Genomic DNA, 25,589 nt, shown 5'->3' on the forward strand with positions numbered 1-25,589 from the left:
ATCTGTAAACAAACTCCTTTTTTCTTTTTTTTTTTTTTAACTTGATAAGCAAGGTTTGTTTCTTTGCCAGAAGAGAGATTGCTTATTACTTTTCCCAGGCACCACCACTGCTTTCCAAAATAATGTTTCCCCTGCCAATGATTTGAGATTCATAAAACTAAGTGCTAGGGGTTTGGTTTGTCTTTTTTTATTATTATTTAAATTGGCCTCATCTGCGAATTAAGTATTGTCCTTTGCTTTATTGAGGAAATTTCTAAGGAAAACCAGCTTTTTCCACGGCCTAAGTCTCCTCATCAGGAGGAGAAAATCAGTGTGTGACCTTCAGTTCTGCCATTAACTGGTACAACTGCTCACAGCAACTGAAAACGCTTCGGCGAAGAGCTGTGGAGGGTGTTGTATCAACTGATGAAAAGCATAATACTGAAGTGTGGCATTTTGAAAGCTAAACTTTGACTTCAATTTGATGTGGTGTAGAACTAAAACTGTCTTTTTGTCGGAGGAAATTGAATAGTCTTAATTCTTCCTCTGCATCCAGAGTTTGATGGTTCATCTTACCATCAGCATCCAGAGTTTGATGGTTACCTGAATGGGCCCTAGGCAATGTGGCAGTTTCCTTTCAGAGTTGGAAGAGCTACGGACGTCCAAAACAGAGATGGAAAGCTTTTGCTTCTCATCCTTGTAGAAGATGCAGATCATCTTCACTGTTATGTTCCTTATAGTATGTGACACCCCGGGGTTGTCTGACTACTGATTAAAGGATGATAGTGTCTTCCTTACATTGCATGCTTTCTTTCTAGATCCTATAAGAATTTGGCCAAAGCTAATTCTACTTAAAATTGTCAGTAAAACCAGACTGTTCTTCACTTGAATGGTACTACTTCTTGATGAAGCTAGACTAATTATTGCCAGTATTTGGTCGTGGATTCCCATACTGGTTGAGTTTTCTCCTTTAATAAGCACATAAAGGTTATTGTAGCAAAGAAATTTTTCATCACAAGTAGTTGCAAAGTGAGTAATGATCTGAAGTCCTGTTAAATCTTTATTTCTAGGGAGGAGGATGGGAAGGAACTGGATTATTCTTGAAGCTTCTCAGCTGGCTTCTGAAGATAAGGGGCAATGAGATTTAAGCTCTTCTCATAGACTTTCTGCTGTTAGTTTGCAACTCAGCAATGATCTGTTGTCACTGCTGTTACAGGGAGATACTAGAAGGAATCGTATTCCTGAAATCCTAGTGTGTTCAACTCAAAGGGGGTTTTGTCTAGTCTGTGACATGATGGTTGGTCAAGATAAACTGAAGAATTGCAACAAAGATACTTTAGAGTAAAGCAACCTTTTCAATTTGATCATAACGGCCGATTCCCATAAAACGACTGGCATTGCCAGTCGACCTGAACAGCAGCTTTTTGTCCATTCAGGTGTTTGATTGCAACAGTCTCAAATCATACTGGCAGAATTAAAAAGCTGAATTTAAAAGGTCTCTGATTTATGGTTGTATATAGCTGTACCTGTCGAAGTGGAAGCATTCGTGTGCTGTAGATATCCATCCCAACCCTTTACCAGAGGGTAGAGGTACCGCAGGGAGTTGTGTATCTCTGCTTCACCCAACGGCGTTGGCAGTGCAGTGCTAATTAGCGTGCAGCTTTTATTGTGCGAGTAGCAAAGAAACGGACGATTTGCACCTGAACCTGGTCAGCTGTTCTGAGCACACGGTGTCCTCGGGCATGGAGGTGGGATGGGCAAACAGCGGTGGTGCTTGTCACTTCAATATGTTAATGTTTTATCAACTAACTATAGGTTTTAGCAGAAGGTAGGCTTTTCTGTACGTGTTTCTAAATTTTTTGCTTTCTAATACTGAGGGGTTTTGCTCTAGTTATAATGGGAGGGTTTAATGCCTGGGGCTTTCTTATACAGAGGTAGGAGAATGTCATTGCACTGTTCCTGTTCTGCACTTGAAACGAGGAATTTGTACCTCCGTACTTTTGCTACTAAATTCCTTCAACCACATTGCTTTTATATTTTTTATATATTTATGCTATTTTATAGAGTATATAATATAAAATACATATTTTTATATACAATACATAGAAACTGAAGAATTTGATACAAGGCATAATCAGTGCTTGGAGAGGAAAATGTCCGTTACTCATTCACAGAATCACAGATTGGTAGGGGTTGGAAGGGCCCTCTGGAGATCATCTAGTCCAACCCCCCTGCTAGAACAGGATCCCCTAGAGCAGGTTGCACAGGATTGCGTCCAGGTGGGTTTTGAATCTCTCCAGAGAAGGAGACTCCACAACCTCTCTGGACAGCCTGTTCCAGTGCTCGGTCACCCCCAGAGTGAAGAAGTTTTTCCTCATGTTCAGATGGAACTTGCTGTGTTCCAGTTTGTGCCTGTTGCCCCTTGTCCTGTCACTGGGCACCACTGAGAAGAGTCTGTCCCCATCCTCTTGACACCCACCCTTTAGACACTTACAACCATTGATGAGATCCCCTCTCAGCCTTCTCTTCTCCAGGCTAAACAGACCCAGCTCTCTCAACCTTTCCTCATAAGAGAGATGCTCCAGTCCTCTAATCATCTTTGTAGCCCTAAGTCTTTCTTCCAAAGCCATTTTGGGAGTTGTATAGGTTCTGCTTTGATCTGATATTAAACAAACTTCTTGCTGGTTTTGGATGCACTGATCTAGTTTTACTGAAACAAGCTGCGTGACCTGCGTTGGCCAGTAGTGTTGGACCTGACGTTTGAAGTACAAAAATTTGCACATCTAAACATAATTTAAATTACCTTTTGTGAATCTGGAGGTGCAGTAAGAATTCATTTGGAATATTGCTTGTATCTGTGACATCTCACTTCTTTTCAGAACTCTGGATGTGATGTGTTTGTTCAGTTTAAGTACGTTATCCCACAGTGATAAACAATTAACAGTAGGAGCAGCAGCAGTTGCTATGGCTGTGGCTACCTAATAATTTCTGTGATAAACTCTCTCTCAGGTCATTCTTTGAACTCAGAATTATCAAAGTTCTTACTGTTCCTGTTGAAATTAAACTGGAATCTCTTTGCTCCAAAATTGCTCATTCCTAAAATTTGAAGGGAAAATAGCTGTTTCTGTGTCCGGTCTGTTCTGCAAATGAGCAGTGACTGGTAGGAGCATGAGTGGGGACAAGAATTACCTGAAATCAGGAACAAGCACACCCTGGATACACCTGGAGGTACAAAAAGATCATGTTCATTATTCCTCTTTCATGCTGTAGGAAAAGCCAGGCAAGTTACTTGGTTTGGCCGGAGGTACAAGTAAACTGCATGGCACCTTGTGTCTTGTGGGAAGCGACGGGCCAGACTGCGTATTGATCAGTGGTGCTGCTGTTCCTTCCGCTCAGCAGTGTTATATCTAGCCCCTGCCAGCAATTTATTTCTACAAGAGAGGAAAGGGGGGAAGTAATGTATCTTTAGTCTTTCTGTAAATAAAGTGCAGCTAATTAGGATGTTTTACTCTTAATTTAATACCACATTTTTGTTTTTACTGTCTCTGATTTTATTTTTTTTTACTCCAAGATTTCATCTAACTAAATTTGTTGTTCTGCTCAGTATTTCTTGCAGGCCAATAGTTCAACAATTTAAAGAAAAGCATAGCAGGTTCCTTATAGAAGAGTGAGGAAAGAGGAGAGAAAGTATAGTTATGCACTTGTGTAATGTTGTATCACTAGACACTAGCATCATTTAAGTGATACGTCATCTGTCATATGATGAATGACATAAGCCAGTGAAGATCACAGCCTGTACCTCATCAAATCATGCATCACCCTTAACCTGATGTGTGATACCCAGCTCACTTCTATTTAGAGAAAATATTGAATTAGAGAATTGCTTTTCTGAAACTTTCATGGTTTAGCAATTAAAGACAAAGCAAAACTGAGTATGTGTTTGTCACCAGCCCAGCATTAAGTTCTTAAAATCTGATGGCTGCTTATTGAGCTGATAGAAATGAATTTGAGGAATTGTTGCACAGAAAGTTTGCAGTAATTCAAATACGTGATTTACTTTTTTTAAACTAATGTTTATCCAGCATGGAGAAGCAATGGCAGACACTTCTGTTTAATCTAGCTTTATCTCCAGTTTGGTTTTTTTTTAATGTTAAAATCACAGTTCAGCCAAAATAAAGTAGACCAGGGTCCCAAATAAAGTAGACCAGGATGGGCTTAAGAGTCTCAGGAACAATTAAAAATCATCAAAAAGGGAGAAAACCCCTTATATTGGAAGCTACATATTTGAAACTGGTTATAAGATGGGATCATACTTGGGTATGTATTTATGAATACAGATGATGTTCATCACACAGAGGGTCCCAAAATACTAACTTAAGGATGCTTACATTCAATATCTTAAGTTTCTGTACGCATTTGCGTAGCCATGATGGCTTGTGCGTCTTCAGGAGAATGAGAAATGAGGCCAGCTTTGAAACTTTGCACTCACATCCCCCTTCTGTCTTTCCTTCAGCATGATAGTAGGTGATTCAGAGAAATTTAGTACGAACACACTGTATTTGGAGATGTAAAAACAAAAGGGCAGAGTAGAGGTTGAAAACCAAACTGCAGCTTAAAATAGTTTCACCTGTTAAGCATGCTGGCCTGTAGTGTGTGTTTGTGGATCTACACAAGCTGTTGTTATGCTGTAATGATTTATTTTAATGCCTTTTTTTTTTTTAAAGAATCAGTCACTGATGCTTTAAGCCAGTCAGTATTTTCCTGCTCAGTGATAGGAACATAAACCATTCCCTTTTGCTAGTCTGGATGATACCTGGACCAAGGAGGTGACAATTATCATGAATTTTAGTTTTGTTTCCATCTGTGGTATACGTGATGCTTCAGTCCTGGAATAATCATATGAAGCAGGAGTTCGTCTATAACTTCTTGTAACTTATTACCATAACATTCTTGGAGGGATTATTTTTCCTTTTTTATTAGACGTTCCGTGCTCTTTATATCCAGTCTACACACAAATTATTAATATTACTCTAGTTCTGTTGGAAATAGAAATAAAAATGCTTTCATGTTCTTTTTCTCCAATGGGAAAAATATTTCCCGGAGCAGGCAGTAGGTAGGACGTAAGCTTCTGTTCTTGCAAAGACAGTCAACCTACTGTAATGCAATAAAATTACTCATAAAATGTGTCCTTTGTGACCGACTGTGCACGTTTTTTTTACAGGTTTGTAGGGCCAGGTCTTTTTAGGTCTCATATGCTTCCTCCTTCCTTATCGGTGTGCACGTACGTATTCCAGTGCTTATCGCCTGAACATAAATACATTTGTATATTCAAATCTGCTGTTCTTCTGGAAATCCATAGGTATGCTCATGGCTTTGCAAACTTAAGGCCAAACTGAAGAAGGGTGGATCCTGAACACTTTAGGTTGTCGATTTGTTAATTATGGCATATGTTTTCTTTGACTTTGGGAGTTCAGTGTAACTTGGCACTGAATTTTTAGGTGGACTGTTATTTCTAGATTTGATTATTACTGCTTTGCTTTCCCTTTTCTCACTCCTTTCAGGCCACAGAGATGCTGTTTGTTCTATCGCTGTGAACTGTTTAGTTTAGCATGTAAGAGTAGACTGTATAAATGTTATAATAACTTGATTTATAAGTTCATAGTTTTCTGTCAAAACAACATGTTCTTAGGAATATTCCTAAAGTAATTTGTTATAGCTGTCTTGAATCTTAATTTTGTTGCATTAAAACTCACAAACAAGGAAATTAAACCTCTCCTGCAACATGTCCTGGAAGAACAAACAAAGCTTTACAAAAGAATTTCTTTGTAAATACCTTGTATTTGTATATACCTTTGTTAAATACCTTATGAAGCAAAATAAAACAACAAGGTAAATCTGTAAGTTTAAAGTGGAGTACATGCTGTGCAGTGACATGTAATCTTTCTAAAATTAAACTTGTAACAGAACAAATCCAGTTGTAAAAGTATATTTTACATCTGGAATAAAGTGTTTGATCTTTTTTCCAGACACTTATCTGGTTGATAAAAGCAATAACTCTAATTTCCAATATTTTTTTTATATCAAGTATTTTGCAGGTGACAGAAAATAGTCAAAGGCAGACACTTAAGTCCTCACTTTAAATACTGTTAAAATAACTAAATTGGTATGTGCAAGGGGAGATGGAGAAGCGATGTTCTTAACAAATAACCTAGTGCATTGTAAACCTGAAGTAAAGAGAAACTGAAACAAGTTTTTCTGTGGTTTTGGCATCAGTTGCCTTTGTGTCTGAAATGTTGGAGCTGCAAGTTTCTTTTAATTGAAAAAATGAAGAATCTTCAGTTGTCTGGTTTAAAAAATACCAGTCTCAGGTCGGGGGTGAGGAAGGTCTTCCACAGTTCGAGTTGACCATAGAATCTCAATGAAGACATCTTGAAAGAAATGCAGTTTTCTCATCTCTAGCAAGACCTTGGTAGGGGATCGTTAAGGGAGTAAATGGGGGAAGACTGTGCTGCTGCTTTTGCAGTGAAGAGACAGAACAATATCTGCTTCTGAAAGGTTTTTTCTTATACCGACACCCTTTTTGTGTGTATCTCGCTTTGGCTGCAACATAGCAGTGGAACAGTCTGTACAGCTGAACTTCTTGCTGTGAAAAATGTATTTTTCACAAGAAGAGTGAAACAGGGACGTTTTAGGTCTAATTGACATCTTAAATGAGGAACTAGTGTTGTACATTAATGAATGAGATTTGCTGCTCTTAAAACTTTCTAAATATGTAGTCTTACAGTAAGTTAAAGACAATGGCTTGGGGCTGTTTTAGGGGGTGGTTTGTTTTTTGTTGGGGTTTTTTTTTTTTTATTTTTACCCGAAGGGGCAAACCACAATGTCTCATCAAGTATGCCACTCTGTACTCGTGGTTATATTAGCGAAATAGTCTTCTATTCACTCTTTAAAGTGGGAAAACTCGTTTCCTTCTGGAGTGTGAAAATAATCTGCAGCCTATTTCTTGAGAGCAAGTCTTACTATTAACTCTTCATGTCTCAAATTGTGTAGAAGGAATGTTGGCGCTACATCTGCCGAAGCCCAGCAGCAGAGCAGCATGGACACCGTGTCCCACAAGGGCAGTTCCTTGTTGGCCACGTGGAAGAAAAATGTTCTCGGAGCCTACAAGCTCTGCTTTTTCCTGTTTGCTTCTCTGATCTCTTTCTAGTGTCCATCATTTCTTTGAGAGAAGAATATAGCTACACTTTAAATGAGTTTTTCCTCTCTGAATGCCTGCTCTCTATGAAACTTCACTTGGTCAGTGAAATACTCTGCAGCTGATCAGGATGTAAAGGAATCCTATTTCAGACAAATGCTGAGCATCTTTGAATTACACTTTGACATTTACAAAATACTGGGAAATAATTAGAGGTTAAGTGTCCTTATGCTGCCATTGACTGTGCCAGGCACACTTCAAATTAATCTTTTTCCTTTACACTTTATTGTAGTTTCTTGCTCTGTCATGTCTTCAAATGGTCTCTGGCCAAAAAGTTACTTGTAACAGGTAATGTGGTGCTTCTGCCACCTCTTTAAATTCTGATCCCTGGCTGAAGATCTGTAGATGGTGCCATGATAGTGAACTATCAGATGCTTTGTTGATTTTAGTGCAAATTGCAGGTGCTCATCACAGTCTGCCTTGTATCAAAGCCAACAAGCCTTACTTGTCTTTCCTGTTCTCCAGGAATTTCATCAACTTCTGCCCCATCCAAATTATTGGAATTAAGAATTTTATTGGAATTAAGAATTTCATTGGAAAGAATGTATCAAATGATAAAACCTGCTTTAGTACCAGGACTGTCTAACGTGTTAGTAAACACTCGGCTCCTAAAAAAAGGGAAATTGTAATTGTTTTGAGTAAACTAGTAATTAGACTTATTTCTTTTCCTTTCAGACTGTCCCTTCAAGGCTTTCAGCTCATGCACTAATTTGAACCCAAAGTCAGGAGATGCCTCAAATTTTAATAATTTTAATAGTAAAAGTTTCTAGAGATAGAAAGTTCTCATAGACTGTTGGGAATATGTTTGGTATTTCACCAGTATACTTTCTGTACTTTGCATGCGAAGGAAGAACATCTTATAGTACCATCAAAGTTGCATGTTGTAAAATGTAATATCAGATTGATATTTTTTTTTAAAAGAAGATAGTTGCATCTCAGAAGAACACTGGATGCTATAGCAGCCATAATTGTCCAGTTTACAAACATTTCAAACTGGGAAATCACTACAAGATAAATTGCTTCTGTTGTTCCACTGTCAGGAAATGCAAGAATAATCTTAAATTAATGATAAGCAATTAATGTATGTCTGAGATTTAGTGTGTTGAAATATAATCTTTTTACATCTGTTATAGAAACAAAATTTCTTAAGTTCAGCAAAGCCATTATTATAAAAACTTTTATTTTTCATAATTAAGTTACAACAAATAAGTCCTCTGCAGTTTCTGTTCTCTTTAAATTTAGTATGCGGCGTAAGGAGCAGGGATTATATAGGTCTGTCAGTAACCTAAAGAACTGTTCATCTTTATTATTAAGGAGATGCACAAAGGAGCTTTGTAGATCAGCAAGATCCTCCATGGTGAGGTAGGTGAGGCTCTGGAAAGGTGAACGTTATTTCAACTGGGAAGCTGGACTCTCATTTTTGAACCTGCTGCTGAATGCTATAGAAGTTCAGTCACTCTGCCTTGAGGGTGGTGTTTGTTTTTTCTCAGCAGCTTCTCTTTATTCTGTCTTCATGTTTATTCTTTCTTCCGTCCACTCTGACACTTTGTGGATTATTTCTCTGTGCCATTTCAGTATGTTACTATTAAAGATTCTTGGTCTCTTTTTCAAATCTTCCCATTTAGTTGGTCAAATTTATGTGAGTACCAGCTAATAGTTAATAAATGGCTTTAAAAGAAGAGGGAAATAATGAGGTTGAAGTTGAAAATGACATTTTTTTAAAGTATTATTTTAACCAAATTATTTTTGCTGCCTTTAATCATTACAATGGAAGAGTTCCTCTTGCTCTCCTACCAGTGCTTTGCCCTCCTTCCTTCTCCCCTGCTACCCCCTTGCCCAGGTGTTGAAAAATCAGTAAATGTTATTTAATAGTTCAGCATCAGAGGCTCAGAGCTCTCAGATTTGGATGGCAAATGATTCATGTAGCTCTACTAAAAAAAGCAGTTTTACCAAAACAAAACTCACTCATTTCTCCAACCCTTTTGTGAGTGCAGAGGAAGATGGTTTCTGTCTCCCATTGATGTATTTATTTCCACCACTCCCTAGATGTAGTCCAAGAGCAGCACTGAAATCAGAAAAAAGAAGCCTAGACTGATTTCTTGTGTCTTAAACAGTTTTTGAGCTGATTTTACTTATTAAGAAGCAGCAGGAGGCCACAGAAGGGAAGCAAGGGGCTGCGTGGTCAGGAGGAGTGGATGAAGTGCTTGGCAGAGGAAGGGGTAGCAAGCTCTGCAGCTTTGGCAGCAGCAAGGACAAATTGGTTATATTAAGTTGGTTCAGCAGCCTGCGGTGACAACTAACTTGCCTTTGACAGATTAACTCAAACCTCTGTAAAATATATTCAGAAATAATCGTATATCAATTCTGTTGTCTGTAGTGTCTTAGAGGCAGATCTGAGAAACCAGGCTTAAATTCCTTTAATGATACTTGAACATTAAACTGTACATGAGAAATTGAACTGTGTGCAAGAAAATGTTTGACATAGGCAATATTTTCAGAGATTATTTTGAAAGAGTGATGGACCATCTTTAGTTTTGGTGGGGTTTTTTTACACATATGAATCTTTATAAGGTTCAGAATATACTAGTGCAGACTTTTCTGATGCATTCACAGATGTGCTTTTTTCCTGGAATTGTTTAATTTTCTGATTTGTTCTATGCAAGCAAATTGTCAAAATGTTATTTGATGTCTTTTAGTTGATGTCAGTCTTTTCCAAGTTTGGAAATCATCATCTTGCACTGGCAACTATCGACTTGCTAAATGTAATCTATAAAACACAAGGCATGAGAAAGCTCACAAAGCCGGAATATCTGTATTTTCATCTGAACTTTCTGGAAGCACTAAGGATCGTATTTCAACTTCAGTGATAGAAGCAAAAGGTTAAGCTTTTATGGACATTCTTAACGTTAAAAAAAAAAAAGTATCACATCAGTGATCCACTCCCTTTGACAGCATCTCCTATTTGTGACTCTTCCAGGAGACTACGTGAGCATGGCTGCTGTCTGCAGTCCATCCTCCTTGTGTTTCTTCAGCATCCATTGCATTAGAGACTTTCAGAGAGTCTTTTAATGTCCATTCATGCTCCCGTTGTCCATACTGTTTTGAATTTGCTCCTACTGTCTGCCTCCACAGTCTGCTGTCTGCTACCTCCTGTTTAGAAAAGATCTTTTGACTGAAACTAATTAGGGGATTAGTTTAGGGTTCTGTTTATCCATCATCATGGATTTTCTAAATATTGATCAAGTTCTCTGCTGGAGTCTCAGCTTTTTTAGGTTCCCCTCACATGGCTGCTGCTCTGCCCCTTAATCATTTTAGTTGCACTTCTCTGGACTTTCTGGACAGCACTCAAGATGTGGTGGAAATTGCATTGACTTTTCTACTCTGCTGCACCTCGGAGTTAAAATAGAATGAACTTAATCCGTAGTTCTCTGCTAGTAAGGGCTTGTATGATGCTGAAGATACTGGGTACCCACGCCTTGCCTTTAGTAAGTACTGACAGAACCTCTTCCAAGTTACAAAGATCCCAAAGAACCAATATTAGGCTAAAATTAATAATGTAATGAAATACTGTATCTTTTGGTTGGAATACTTAGTATTTTATCCCATTGTGTCATTTTTCCTAAAGCTAGCTACTGTACCAGTTTGCATACGGGTTTGAGTGACAGTAGGTACTTCTGACCTGTGAAATACATGTGACATGGAAAAAAAATAATTTTGTGGTGTGGAGGGTGTGTTGTCATAACAATATTCTGGTTTTGTGTGGAAAAGCATGTATTTTCAAATATATTAAAGCACGCACATAGTCCTTGTTGAGATTTTTTCCTACTTTCTAGCTACTATGAAGTACTTAAAAATAAATTTAAACATATTAAGAGCACAGAGTGCAAATATATAAAATCTCTTTGCTTCCTGAAGCTAATGTACAACGGTGTTTTAATGCCCTTCCCATAGATGTGCAATGCACAGGACAGAAGTCCCTACTTTTGTGGGGAGAGCGTGGGGGCAGGGACTATGTCCAGGGGAGAATTCCAGCTGCAGCGAGATAGTAGGTGAAAGAGCAGAGGTCCTGGGTTTAGATTCAGCCCTATGCAGCGTGTCAGGAGGATCCACCTGGGGTGAAAGCACCGTAAATCTTAATCTGCCACAAAGCAATATGGAATCACGATTAGGGGACTTGAACATCTCTCATATAAGGAAAGGCTGAGTGCGCTGGATCTGTTTAGCCTGGAGAAGAGAAGGCTGAGAGGGGATCTTACCAATGGTTATAAGTGTCTAAAGGGTGGGCGTCAAGAGGAAGGGGCCAGACTTTTCTCAGTGGTGCCCAGTGGTGGGACAAGGGGCAACAGGCACAAACTGGAACATCTGAACATGAGGAAAAACTTCTTCACTCTGAGGGTGACCGAGCACTGGAACAGGCTGCCCAGCGAGGTTGTGCAGTCTCCTCTGGAGAGATTCAAAACCCACCTGGACGCAATCCTGTGCAACCTGCTCTAGGGGATCCTGTTCTAGCAGGGGGGTTGGACTAGATGATCTCCAGAGGGCCCTTCCAACCCCTACTGGTCTGTGATTCTGTGATTGATTCCAGAAATCTGGACGGGGCTCTGATGTGCTGGTTTGAGTGGATTAAGTGTTGTAAATTCCTTTCTAAGGCTATATCAAGTTTTAGGGGTTTTTAAATAATAAAAATCTTGAAATGGGTCATACAGTGTATATCTCTCTGCTCCTAGCTTGACTTCACCAGAGTACTTGAGACTTCATCATCATAGTAGAGGCTTGGACTTGTGCCTGTTTCATGACCCTGTTAGTACATGAGTCCTGGGGGCCACCAGCTGATTTTTGATCAGGTATTATGCCTTTGACTTGACTGTGAAATGCCAAAAATGGAGAAGGCATTGTATCTGTTCTTTAATTAAGCTAATTCTGCTTACTGTTATGTCATTGGGTGCAGTAGGTAGAGACTTTCAGAGAAACGAATGCCTAGCTAAGGAATGATGTGGCTGCTGGTGTTTAGGTCCTCAAACACAATGTAGAGTCTTGAGCTGTTGAGGAGGTAAGAGCTTAGATTCCTAAGGGGAACCAAGGGAATAGCACAGCTTACTCTGCTCTTTCACGATGTTATGTGAGGATGCAAGGAGACACATGGTACGTGCCCAGTTCTAACAACTGCAGCTGTGGAAATCACTGATTATTTTGTGTGTGTGTGGAGATACACAGAAGCATCATCTCAGAAAGCTTGTAATTAGAATTGTTATGGTCAGCCTACATTGAACTTCTATTCAGTCACTTGAATAAGAAATGAAGAATAAAGTGATTCTACCTATATACCAAAGCCTGTAATTACTGGCTTTTGGAAAACACTTGACCCAGAATAGGCTTAAGTAAATGTCAGGGTTTAACCCCAGCCGGCATCTAAGCACCACACAGCTGCTCGCTCACTCTCTGCCCCCGCCGCAGGATGGATGAGAGGATCAGAAGAGTAAAAGTGAGAAAACTTGTGAGTTGAGATAAAGACAGTTCAATAGGTAAAGCAAAAGCTGCACACGGAAGCAAAGCAAGATAAGGAATTCATTCACCGCTTCTCATCCGCAGGCAGGTGTTCAGCCATCTCCAGGAAAGCAGGGCTCCATCACACGCGTAAGAGTTACTTGGGAAGACAAATGCCATCACTCTGAACATCTCCCTTTTCCTTCTCCTTCCTCCGGCTTTATATGCTGAGCATGACGTCATATGGTATGGAATATCCCTTTGGTCAGCTGGGGTCAGCTGTCCTGGCTGTATAACCTTCCACCTCCTTGTGCACCCCCAGCCTACTCACTGGTGGTGTGAGGAGCAGAAAAGGCCTTGGCTCTGTGTAAGCACTGCTCAGCAATAATGCAAAACATCTCTATATTATCAACCCTGTTTTCAGCACAAATCCAAAACCATAGCCCCATACTAGCTACTATGAAGAAAATTAACTCTATCCCAGGCAAAACCAGCAGAGTAAAACTTTTTACAGGTCATTGATTTTTGTAATAGGCCATTGTCATGCAACACAAGCATGTGACTATTGTCATGCTCTGTTTCTCTTGAGCACTTAAGTGCCTTTTATCTCATTTGTGCTTCTGGTTTTAATGAAAAACAGCGATAACACAGGGTCAAAACTGTATTAAAGGGGATGAAAAGTTAAAAGCCTCTAAAGTTCAATGTTTTGAAATATAGGGGTGGAATGATATAATTGTAAAATGTTTTGAGTTGGGCTTGTTCAGCCCAACTCTCTCAGCCTGTCCTCACAGGAGAGGTGCTCCAGCCCTCTGACCATCTTCGTGGCCTCCTCTGGACTCGCTCCAACAGCTCCATGTCCTTTTTATGTTGGGGGCCTCAGAGCTGAACACAGTACATAAAACTAGGAAAGGCAGGTTTAAAGTCAAATAGTAGCCAAACCCAAATGTGTTAAGCTGTGATAGTGCATAGCTGGGACACCTTATTTCCCCTAACTGTTCAGGCGTTTCTAGTTTTTAATTCTTGAGAATCACACTTGCTTTGTTACTAATTCTAATTTATTTTTTGGTTTTAGTATTTTAGAAAGACAGTAAATACTTACTGCTTCTATTTCCTTCTAAACCTACTTAAAAGAAGACCTTGTGCTATGTAGGGCTTCCATAGAGCAATATTTCAGTAAGTTGTATTAAAAAAAGATTACTTTTGTAATGTTGTATGGCTTGCTTCACCCTCTTGTTTTGATGTTCATAGGTAGGCCTGATACCAACCAGTAGTGCAACTTCCAAATAGAATTTTGTTTTAACCTTTTTCTAGAAATCGTGAATTTGTACTTGATCACTTCTGTGGTGCTTTTTTAAAGCAAACTGCATCGCTATAGTTCTCTATAACTTGCTAGAGAAATTCAGAAGAATAGCAACAGAAGATGTAAGGGGAGATTAGTGTTTACTTGGAATTCAGGGGTGCCAAGGGACCACAGTGAAGGTTCAGAGTGGTATTGAGAAATGAAGGAAGAATCTAGCTGGATACCTTGTTCTAATTAAAGCATATACAGACATTGATTTTTTTGTATTCCCAACACAACTGATGTTTCCTCGTTATTAAACTTTTTAACAGTAAAAGTAGAAATTGGTGCCAACGCTAAAGGGAATTGCTGGTAGTGCGGATTATGCAATGCTACAATAAAACTGGGTTAAACTGAGCGTTTAAGGTATGTCAGGACTTAATCCTGTGGGATTCTTCATGAGGAGGATGGACAGAGTGCAAGACATCTTGGTAACTTTGAATTGCTGAATTTGAAATGACAATACAAATAGTTCAGCTGATTGTCAGTACCCTGAAACTTTTCTTTCTCTCTCTTCATCCCAAGGTGCAGCGCTACCCAAGTAACAAGCCGCTGCTTCTGTAGCACTTAGCAAAAGTCATTAGAAGTCCTTAAGAAGCCTGCAGTAGTAGCAGCTGTCTGTGGGATATGCCCTTGTTTCAATTAGTTTAGGTAATGCATATATTTATTCATTGATTTTTGCTGAGGTATGCTTGCCTTGCGTTTAACAGGCCCAAGGTTGTCATACTGCTTTGGTTCATATGGGTCTTGTAATTCACTCTTTCTCTGAATCCCTCCTTCATGCCCTCCTGAATGTTTTAATTTCCTAAAACATTGATATAATTGAAATAAGTTTTCCCATCTTGGTAACTTGCATTGCTAAATTTGTTTTGACTTCGGTCTGTATTATCTTTTCAGGTTAATTTTCTAGTGTATTTCTAAACTGCTTAACTCTGCAAAGAAAGAAAAACTGTACATTTCTGCTTCGAGACATAGAATTAGTAACTGTTTAGGCAATATTTGCTGGGGAAAAAAAAGGTGTTCAGAGGAGTTGCCAGTACCAGGCCATTCTTCCATTACATATCGATATAGTGAAATATTCGGTGCATCAATTTAGACTAGAATAGATACTAAGAACTCAATTTTAAAATTGTTTTAATGTGGCTGGCTAGGCTGCTTTATACTTTGACCTGGAGACTTTGATAAGTGCTTTTGACTACAGGTGACGTACTTAAAAATACGTATGTATCTGGAGTAGCGGGGAGAGAGCAGCGACCAGGAGGGGATCAGAGAAGAGGCAGCAAGAGAAGTAAATGCGTTCTTGGATGTAGTCATAGCAAATATTACCAAGAAGAGTGAATGTAGTTGAAAGATGCCTAAGGTGGAACAAAGGTTGACTGCTTTTTTCTTTTGCTTTTGAACATCAGCATTAGCTGAAAGAAAGAGAACCAGAAAAATAAACTCAGTAGGAAATAAACAGGGACTTACCACTGTGGCTTACAGAAATAGCTGAAATTATTGACTGTTTCTGAGGGCAAAAGTGATGATAATAGGAGAAAATACCCTTTCTCATCTATATGTTTGTCCCTAACTTGAAATCACAAGCCTAATGGTTTTCTAAAAGTATCATCCTTAAATCTGCATCCTTAAATGTGTAACGAGATGTTAATATCAAGTAAACACAAAAAACCCCCTTGTTTCACATGTAGTGTGTTTCATTCCTGGGGCACATATGTGTCCTGGGGGTGCTGCTTTGACCACTTTGCTTTTTCTGCTGTTCCATTCTGTCTGGTCTTCTGGGAACGGGACTGTCGCCATAACCAGGCACTCCAAGTGTGCAACTATGCCACATGGCCATCAACACGTAGTTCAATATGTTGTAACTGTTTTCTGAGAAGAAACATGTCTTTTAAATGCTGCTATGAAGGGTTCTACTGAGTCACACGCTCTATGTCCAACAGCAAGCATTGGGACCAGATCACTTTTTTTTTAATATATATATGTGTCAGGAGATGGCATACCAAAAGTCAGCAATGTGCTGACTCTTAACACAGACTCCTGAAAAGACAAGCTTTGTAAGGAGAACGTAGGTAAAATTGTACTTAACATCCTTACTTTCTGAGAGATTGAGATAGACACGTTAATATTTGCAAGGTGAGCTACAGTAAGATTTAATACAAACTGTGAAAATGGATTGAGCTTGAAATTCATGAGATGTTTCCTGTCTGCTGTGAGATGTATTATGGATGATTCCAAGGAATTTAGAGCATGAAATAAATTCTTAATTTAGTCGTAATCACCAAATCACAAAATTGCTGAGGTTGGAAGGGACCTGTGGAGATAGTTTGGTCCAACCCTCCTGCTCAGAGCAGAGTCGGCTATGTCAGGTTGTTCAGGGCTGTGTCCAGTCACGGTTTGAATATCTCCATGGATGGAGACTCCACAACCTCTCTGCGCAACCTGTTGCAGTGTTCACCCACCCGTGTAGTACATAAGTTTTCTATTTAAATGGAAATTCCTCTTTGTCGCTTGGTGCCCATTGCCTCGTGTCCTCACAGGGCACCACTAGGAAGACTCTGGCTCCGTCTTTACTCCTCTCCAGCAGATATTTATACACATAAGTAAGATTCACAGAATCACAGAATGGTAGGGGTTGGAAGGGACCTCTGGAGATCATCTAGTCCAACCCCCTGCTTAGAGCAGGTTGCACAGGATCATGTCCAGGCAGGTTTTGAATATCTCTAGAGAAGGAGACTCGGATTCCCCTGAGCCTTCCCTTCTCCTGGCCAAACAGTCCCAGCTCCCTCAGCTTCTTGTATGACAGATACTCAAGTCCCTGAATTTTCTTTTTGGTCCTTCACTGGGCTCTCTCCAGTATGTCCATGCCTCTGTTGCACTGGGGAGCCCAGCACTGGACCCAGCATTCCCAATGCCCCTCACCAGTGTGGAGTAAAGGGAAGGATCACCTCCCTCGACCTGCTGGCAGTGCTTTGCCTAACATGGTCCTGCAGGCTGGTGGCCGCCTTTGCCTCAAAGACACGTTGCTGGCTCATGGTTGGCTTGTTGTCCACCAAGACCTCCAGGTACTTCTCTGCAAAGCTGCTTTCCAGCCAGTCAGTTGGGTAAAGCAGTATTGTTTATTGAGGATACAAGTAACCTAAAGGCTTTTATTTCTTTTAATAACTTTGTTTTAAAGTATTTTAAGTCTTGTAGAGTTTTTACACCAAGACCAAAGAAAGACATGAACTCTGAATTTTTACTGTATTTTTATAGATTCTTATATTTTTTTATAGATTTATATAGACTTACATAGGGTTGAATTGAGATGGACCAAGTTATTTTCTTGTTATGCAACCTAGAAGGGGCATTATTTTGTAGATGTTGATGCCTTCAATCCTGAGATAGCGAGCAGAATACGGAGGTTGGGCAACATTTTAAAACTTCATCATACCTACAAAAGAGAACATGAAGTCACAGTGTGAATAATTACAGCTTGATTCCTTGTCACATGGACTCGTTAACACTGTGGTGTTAGGCATCTGCCAATGCTAGTATAAGGAACAGTTTTGTTTATTTTTTAAAATATTTTTAATACATAATCAAACTGCGAATGTTGAAGAAATTATTGGCATTGAAAAGATTTCCCTTATGAGACTACTTTAAATTTTCTATCAGTTTACTAATTTTAGTTAATTGATTTAAATTTTTTTAATGATTTTTTTTATTCATTAGTGGAAGTAATATAGTTTCTAAATACTTAGAGCTAGTAGTGAAACGTGACTTTGAACTTTGATTGTGCCACTGAAAGTCATAATACTGACTTTGTTTCTGATGTAGTTAGCCAAATATGGGGAATAGGCAGTGCTCCTAAGATGTGTCAGCAGGAGTCACATTGAGCAGCAAATGACTTGCAGAGTTCTAGAACTAGTTATCTCACCATTTTGTGGGGGTTTTTTGAGAAATAAAACGACTTTTATTACACTTTCCTAATGTAACTGATACCTAAGTAATGAAAATGGCAGATATTCAAAACTGAATTGTATAAAGACAGAAAGGAGCACAGAAAAGGTCAACAGTCCTTTCTTGTCATTCACTTGAAAAGCTGTGAAGTGCATTGTTGGTTTTGGTTTTTTGGAAAGCTTTATCTTCTAATCTCATTTAACTGTCTCCCTTATACTTTCCTAAACATCAAGTGCTCTACCACAGTAGAGCAAATCATCTGAATGATAACACACATTGTACTTTGTACTTTGGTAACAACTGTGTTATCTTATCAGAGCCGCTAAATATCAACTGGCCAGGTTTACTCCACTCTGCTCCCCCAGCTTAGAATAAATCTTTACAGTACTGAGAAATGTGGTTTTTGTAAAGTGTGAGCATTTGGAGAACAGCAGTCTTTACTCTTGGAATCTCAAAGGGACAGCTGGCACACAACTCCATATACAAATAAGTTTGAGCAGACTTGATTTTAGACTATTAGTCTTCAGGGACATCTTCCACTAGATCAGGTTGCTCAAAGCCCTGTCCAACCTGACCTTGAACGCTTCCAAGGATGGGCCATCAAAAACGTCTCTGAGCAACCTCTTCCAGTGTCTTACCACCCTCATCATAACAAAGCTCTTCCTTATACCTAGTCTAAATCTACCCTCTTTTAGTTGACTGTAGCTTGTTTCTGCTCCGTAATATCGTCCTACTTGTTTGTTTAACACCAAGAGGACTAAAGCTGATCTTTTAAACTGAGATCTGTAATGGCAGGATTACAAACCAATCTGGCACCCAAGTAAGCATCCTAGTCTTGTAATCTTGGCTTTCTTTCTATCTTAAAACAACCAAGCAAATCTTGTAAAATAGTTACTTTAACTACCCTTGCATCAAGGGCAGCCATGTTTTATAAAGTTTTGTCCTGTGGCAGAGTTTTACAATCACGTTATAAACTCAAACCCAAGGTCTGGTTTTAGTGGAAATGTTAATAGGTCCATAACCAAAGATACAGCATGTGTTTCTATAACTTGAGCTATCAAAGTTATTGCTCTTTTGGTACCTCATAAAGTAAGCATTGGGATTTTTTGAAGTTGTAAAGAACCGAAAAATGATCAAATTCTGAAGGAAAACTGCTTTTCTAATTTTACATAAGAATTTGTTTTACCTTTCAACACCTATGTCCTGTAAAACCTTGTGAAAACCATACCCTGTACCCAGTACAGTCAGTCTGATGTTTGATTCCACATTTTCCCCTCAATGTGATGAATATGAAAAAAATTGTAATGGTGTTTCCCTGTCCGTTGAAATCATACTGCCTATGAGCATTTCTGTATGGAAAACCCGATGTCTTTCATCGCTGTTCTGTTTGCTGCTCCCAAGGGATGTAGGTTGTCCGTATTAAGTCCGTGGTCAGACATCTTCTAAACGCTTGTTTCTACATTTTCCAGTAGCTTTTCTCCTTGTTCTTCTTCTGACAAATAAAACCTGATGAACGTGTATGTGAAATGGATGAACTATGCAAATACTAAACCAGGCTTTTAGTTCTCCTTTACTAAAAAATTACTCATCTCGCTTTGGTTTGTAGCAAATTTTCCTGCCATTTATGTGGATAAGCTTGAAATAAAGCTTAGCATTTTTACCACTGACTTTGAGGTAGGGTAGGGTGTTCTGAAGGAGGCAGAACATAATGCCAGAGGGGCTAAAAGTGGCCCAAGCCTGTGCCTAAAAGCTCTCATTTCATTCCTGGCAGTTCTACTATTGGAGGGCTTCGTCTGTGCAGATCTGTCCTGATGAAACTCCCAACCCTGCGGACATTCGGAGTTTCACGATGGTTGTTTTAACCTTACAGGAGAGGAGCCCTGCAGTTAGGAGCACGTACGGTCATGTTGTCTTGGTATTAGTCTGCCACAGGGCAGATTTTTATACCTGCTTTAGCTCTCGAGTCAAGGTTTATATGAAAACAGCTCTCAAGCTCCTTTGGTGAGGAGAAGTCAAGAGTAACATTGCGGATGGGTTCCCAGCATTTTTGGATCTGTGTCTGTTGGTGTAGGGTGGATAGGAGAAAAGATTTTAACTTGGGAATAACTGGCTTAATGCATTTGTATGGAGTGCCAGAAAAGAGAACAAAAAAGCAAGGTACAAAAGCTCTAATGGTTCCTTGAGTTTTCAGACAGAGGCAACAGGGCTGTTGCTTGGTTGGGCAGGGAAGTCCCTCAAGGGTCAAGCACTAGGGGACTGTTTGGGAAAAGCGTCTCCTTGGCTTGCTCTTACCATCTTCCCTGAGGGAGGGACATTAGAGGCCTTTCGTGTGACCCATTACTGCCAGCGTTAAGTTCTTATGCTTCTGTTGGATGAATGCAATTCAGCCGTTTATTCAAGAGGTGCAGACATACTGTTCAGATGGGCTGATTGTTTCCTCTTTATCTCTGGGTCTGAATTAGGTAGATGCTTAAGATAGTTGTGTTAGACTTCAAGTCCTGTGTTAGCCTCTAGCAAATGATTTTATCTACAGTCTGAAGATTTCAAGCCTGGATTCCTGTTAGCTGAGCTCACGGTGTGGTTTGACATTACTGGTGAACTGGTGTAATGGCTAGCTGCTCCTGGCGAGTAGACGCTCTCCCCTCCTACCCTTGACCACCGGCTGCTTCTGCTTCTCTTCATCTGCGCTTGTCTGACACCTATGGTGAGCTACTTCAGGCAGCTGTGGTATAAAACTAAGCCAACCCTAAAAACCAAATCACGTCTTTTTTTTTTCCCTCCCCCTTGATAGTTTCTTGAACCGTTGTCAGGGAGGTCAGCAGAGCACCATGGCGGCTGGCGGCTGAAACTCTGTTGAGGAGCAACCAGGCGTTACAGGAGCTCAGCTGGAAGCGTGGGTGTCTCTTCTGCCTCGCGGTGAAGTAAGCTAAGGCTCAGGCGTTCAGTAGCAGTACTGCTTAAAGCAGTTTTGCTCTCCTCCAGCCCCTTTTCGCAGGCCAGCTTTACTACCAGAAAGGCGTTCAGCGTACTATGCCAAAAAGATCGAGCTTATTTTATTTTTAACGTCTCCAGATTTCCAAAACTGCCTCCCTACTGGCTGCTCGCTGTGAGGAGGTACAGAAATCTCCCTGCACTTGTCCAAGCCCTGGAGCAGAGCCCCGCAGCTCTTTGGTCTTTCCAGCCAGCAGACTGGAATGATGCTTGAGACTGTGTCAGCGAGGGTGGACGTATTGTTTGCTCTTTTTCTCTTGTGCTGCATTGATTTCTCAGACACCAGCTGCTTGTGGCTGACTGATCTGCAGCAGTAGCCAAGAGACAATTTGTTTTTCTTTTTTGATGCAGACTCATAGCTGGTCCGTACCTTTTGCCACCAGACTTGGAAATCACTTGGAAACCAGGCTAGTCAATGATAAATTCTTATAAGTGATTATTTATTAGTTGATGAGAGGGTGAACAGTGGTGTTCTTAATGGTTCTTCGGCGAAGAATGAATTTAGCTCTGGATGGTTTTGAGTCGCAATAGTTCCCAAAATGACACAAAACGAGTGATCTGACAATGTTTTAGCCTTAAAGAGGAGAGCCTGGTGTTGGTGTGCAGCTTCTCGGTGGAAAGTCTCCAGTTTGGTGACTGGGCTGTCATGGTTTCCCTATGCTGATCTTTAGAGGCTTGTTGCAAGACCAGACTTGGGAGGTTTTAGGGATGGGAACTCCTGTTAAAACTGGAAGGCGCTATTCGGTCTTGAAGGCTTTGGCGGGGGGCGGGGAGAGCCTGTATTAAGTAGTGTAGAAAGTAAATAAGACGACTTGCCAAAGAAAATTGCTTTTGTTAATGATTGTGTTGTTCAAATTCAGATCACTTGCTCCAAGGGGCTTGCAGTTTCTCCGGTAGTCATCTGTGTAGGTTTTTTATGTTTGTAGATATATAACTGTTTTTTAGGAGGGGACTCCAAAAAAAGGCAACCAAATGTCCCTTAAAAAGGCATCTTTGTGGATTTCCAGTAAATGATTTGTATGAATCAGTGTAAAATTCGGGTATAACTAAAATTAATTTATTTTTTGTTTCCCTTTCCTAGAATATGACAGATACCTAGCATCTAGCAAAACCATGGCAGCAGCTTACCTTGATCCAAACTTGAATCATACACCAAGTTCAAGTGCAAAGACGCACCTCAGTACTGGGATGGAGCGTTCTCCTGGGGCCATGGAACGAGTCTTAAAGGTTTTTCACTACTTTGAAAGTAGCAGTGAACCGACAATGTGGGCCAGCATTATCCGGCATGGAGATGCTACTGATGTCCGAGTAAGTCTGTTTTTAGCATTCTCGTGCCATCTTTAGGTTAACTTCATGCTCAAAAAAAGTGAGGTAAAATGTCTGGAAGCAAACAAACACAGAAGTTTTGTGGTTTATTTTAAAAGAATCTTCACTTGTTGTATATTGTGAGTAACTTCAGAAAAAGCTTTAAGTGGTACCAACTTTCCCTGAGAACAAAAAACCCCTGATATATGATTGTGTATTATCATAAAGAAATAAGAATTCTTCCCATTTTTGCAGAATAAAACCTTGAAATTTAGAACAGTGGTTATCAGTCTTGATAGCACTAGTGATGTGTGTCAGTTGATTTTTACGACTTTATACTCCCCAGAAGCCTATGTGACGCAGTTTGGCAGGGATGAGAACTGGGATGAAGGTGACATTAAATGTCTTTTTTCACGTTTTAAAAAATAATAATAAATTTTTGCATGTTTAAATGTAAGATGTGTATATTTACATGTTTAATATGTTTAAATGTCATGTGTATGTGAATTATTTTTTTTTTTTAATTTAAAGTCTTGTTTGGAAACTCATTCCCCCACAATGTGGGGAAATTGAGCTGAAGAGTCCTTTCTCCCCGTAGTAAGTCTCTTTGTCCATTCCCACCACCACCCCGTACTCACCTGCTGCTTCTATTTGTACAACGTGGTCCTTCAGTTATGCAAAAAACCCAAGGTTGGGATTTTTTTAAGAATAACTTTAAATATCTGTAATCTTAGAGATACGTGGAAATGTACATGTGCATGAAAAAACAGTGTTTATTCTGAAGCACGCGTTCTCTCTAACTCTGAGACCTTTACTTACCATTTTTATTCTTTCAACTTTTTAGTATTTAAACTGAAACGAAGCTCACTTTAGCATGTCAAATGCTTTTAAAACTTTGTGGTTTGCTTGTTTTTTAATTATCCTCCAAGAGCAGAATCTTGTGTGGTGGTTGGTGGTGTGCAGGGGTTTTTTCTTCTCTGAGGTTCATACTGTAGAAGCAGGTTCCCATCTGCTCATTCCTTCCAACATTTTTATTCTCTGCACAGTACTTGAAATTCCACTACGAAGACATGATCTGTTGAAGGGAGTTAAGGAGACCTATTGTCTGCTCCTGCCCACTGTTAAGTTTGCTTTCTACATGAGAAAACTAAGTAAAAAACATGAATTTTTAATGTTTTCATTTCCTTTCCTACTATTTATATTCTAGCATCACTGTGGAACACTGCTAGGTGTTTTCATACAAAGTGGAGTACATCTTGTGACTGTGATCATAGACCTGTGAAATTCAAGGGATTTTCATTGGTAACGATCAGAAAAGCTGTCTCTTGTCAATTTAATAAGCTCACATCTGTGTTTAGGGATAACTTGGTGAGCAGACAAGTTAGAGATACCACAACAGGAATTATTATCATTCATAGCATACACTTATTTTACCTGGAATAGGGTTTTTTGGATATCACTTGAAATATCTTTGCTCCCTGGCTTAAGTATAGTGATTTGATACATCTAATGTGATTGATTTGTTTCATAAAGTGTATTACTTGGTACAAGGGAAGAAAAACTATGTCTCAGTATGTTTTTAACCTTGCAAGCCTCTACTGTGAACAAATGTCTAGGGTCCTTTATATGGTACTTGAAATCAAGGTTATCTTTTCCAAGAAGTATGTAGAAACTTGAAAAAGAAAAGCAGAGATTACATCTTTGGTTTCCCCAGCTCAGAAATACCTGTGGTTATGGGTTTTAAGGATCCAAAACTTACACTCCCTGTAAGAAATTCAGTGCTGAGTTCAATTTGCAGTTACTTATCCTTGTTTTAAGCTAAACTGTGTCATATTTTTTACAGAAATGAGGTTAAAATAACAGGCAAGTAGCAGTTACTTGAGGCCTGCTTTAATGTTTAGTTTTCTTATATGCACATTTAATTGGATGTTTTTTCCTAGAAGTAATGGGATTTTTGTATTGTTCTCCTTTTCTAACAAAGAAGAATGTGATGGATTGCTGTTAAACTTTGTTCTTTTAACAAATGTGGTTCTTTTTTTATTTTGTTAAACTGGGACGATGATTGTTGAATGTGCAGGTACTCCGTAGTAAAGGTCTAGCACTGATGTATTACCATGTCCTGACATTTATTTTAGAAACAGTAAACCATCTTTGGAGTACAAACCTACATTCCATTGGAATGACTGCTGTTCGACCAAGCTGAATAATTTAAGATTAAAATAGCCCTTAAGGTTTTTATGCCTTAGTTTTACCTTCCCCCTCCTTTTGTGGAGGAGAACGGTCTGCAATAGAGCTTCCATTTCTTCGGAATTACAAACTGAGGAGGAGACTGGTGCTGGGTTTGGCCTTTGGCTTGTTTCCAAGGAGCTCTGTAAGAATATTCAGAGGTGGATATCTTTGAGACAGCTCTGCAATTACAAGGAAAAGGAAAAAAAAAAAAAAAGTTTTTTTTTAAGACTACTCCCTGCTTAGTACAGCTTCTGGGATGATAGCCGAGGAACCTTTCCAGTATTCAAAGGAAGTCAGACTTGGTCTGAAACCTCCAGAAGAGCCAATTAAAGGTGTTTGTGCTGGTAAAGTGGAGGACTTTGTGGAATGTACTGATGCCAAGGGAAAGTAAGGGTGGGATTTTCTTTCCCGATTTGTGATTTCTAACATCTTCCATTTCTAACCAAGTCAAGTTTAAATGCCTTTGTCAGTGGAAAGGACGTGTTTGACAGTCAAGTGAGGAAAGGCCCTTTTCCCTTAAAAAAAAAAGGAAAAGAAATCTTTTATGACTTCCTAAGAGCAGAGTGGAAACAGTGCTTTATCTGTATATATTACAACATCCTTGATCATGAGGAGAGTTTTCATTAAAAAACTCATGTTGTAAAGCTTAGATGAACAGAACTTAGCTTTCTGTAAGATTCTCTTAAGAGGCTAGACTAAAGCTACAATTTCCTTGCTATTTGACTTGAAATATCTTTAACCATGACAACAGTGTGGCTCTACGTAGGCTTTACTTTAAGAACTGGCTGTGGACCTCTGTTTATTCTGGATGGATTTAGTCCCTCAAAGACAGCTGTTTCCTTTGAGGGATGCGTCTATTCTGCAAAGGAGTCAAGGGAAGCTTTTCAATTCTTGGATTTCAAAGAACTGGCATGCTCCCTTTACCCCTTTTCTCCTTGGTGTAATACTGAAGACATGCTTCACTTCCAAAAGGAAAAAAAAAAAAAAGCGGCTTTTATGAATGTGCAAACAGTGGTCTCCTGCTGCGAAATGCCTGTATAACCACACATTCAACAGAGAAAGAAAGGT

General features: G+C 39.5%; 1 protein-coding gene across 18 annotated transcripts in view; it reads left to right on the top strand.

The window, feature by feature from the left end:
• PTK2 (protein tyrosine kinase 2) overlaps window positions 1-25,589 on the top strand; it is a 224,137-nt gene that overhangs the window by 66,948 nt on the left and 131,600 nt on the right. For 16 of the 18 annotated variants that reach the window (XR_008575651.1, XM_054814476.1, XM_054814479.1 and 13 more), the window contains one exon: window positions 22,069-22,295. Coding sequence is in view for 17 of the 18 variants with exons in the window: in XM_054814468.1 (XP_054670443.1) it covers window positions 22,069-22,295 (227 nt within the window). In the remaining variant the exon portion in view is untranslated. Of the gene's footprint in view, window positions 1-14,582; window positions 14,709-22,068; window positions 22,296-25,589 lie in introns of all 18 variants that reach the window. The other 2 variants (XM_054814477.1, XM_054814481.1) reach the window with 1 other exon arrangement.

Source organism: Grus americana, chromosome 2 (genome assembly GCF_028858705.1).
Source record: "Grus americana isolate bGruAme1 chromosome 2, bGruAme1.mat, whole genome shotgun sequence".
Classification (NCBI taxonomy): domain Eukaryota; kingdom Metazoa; phylum Chordata; class Aves; order Gruiformes; family Gruidae; genus Grus; species Grus americana.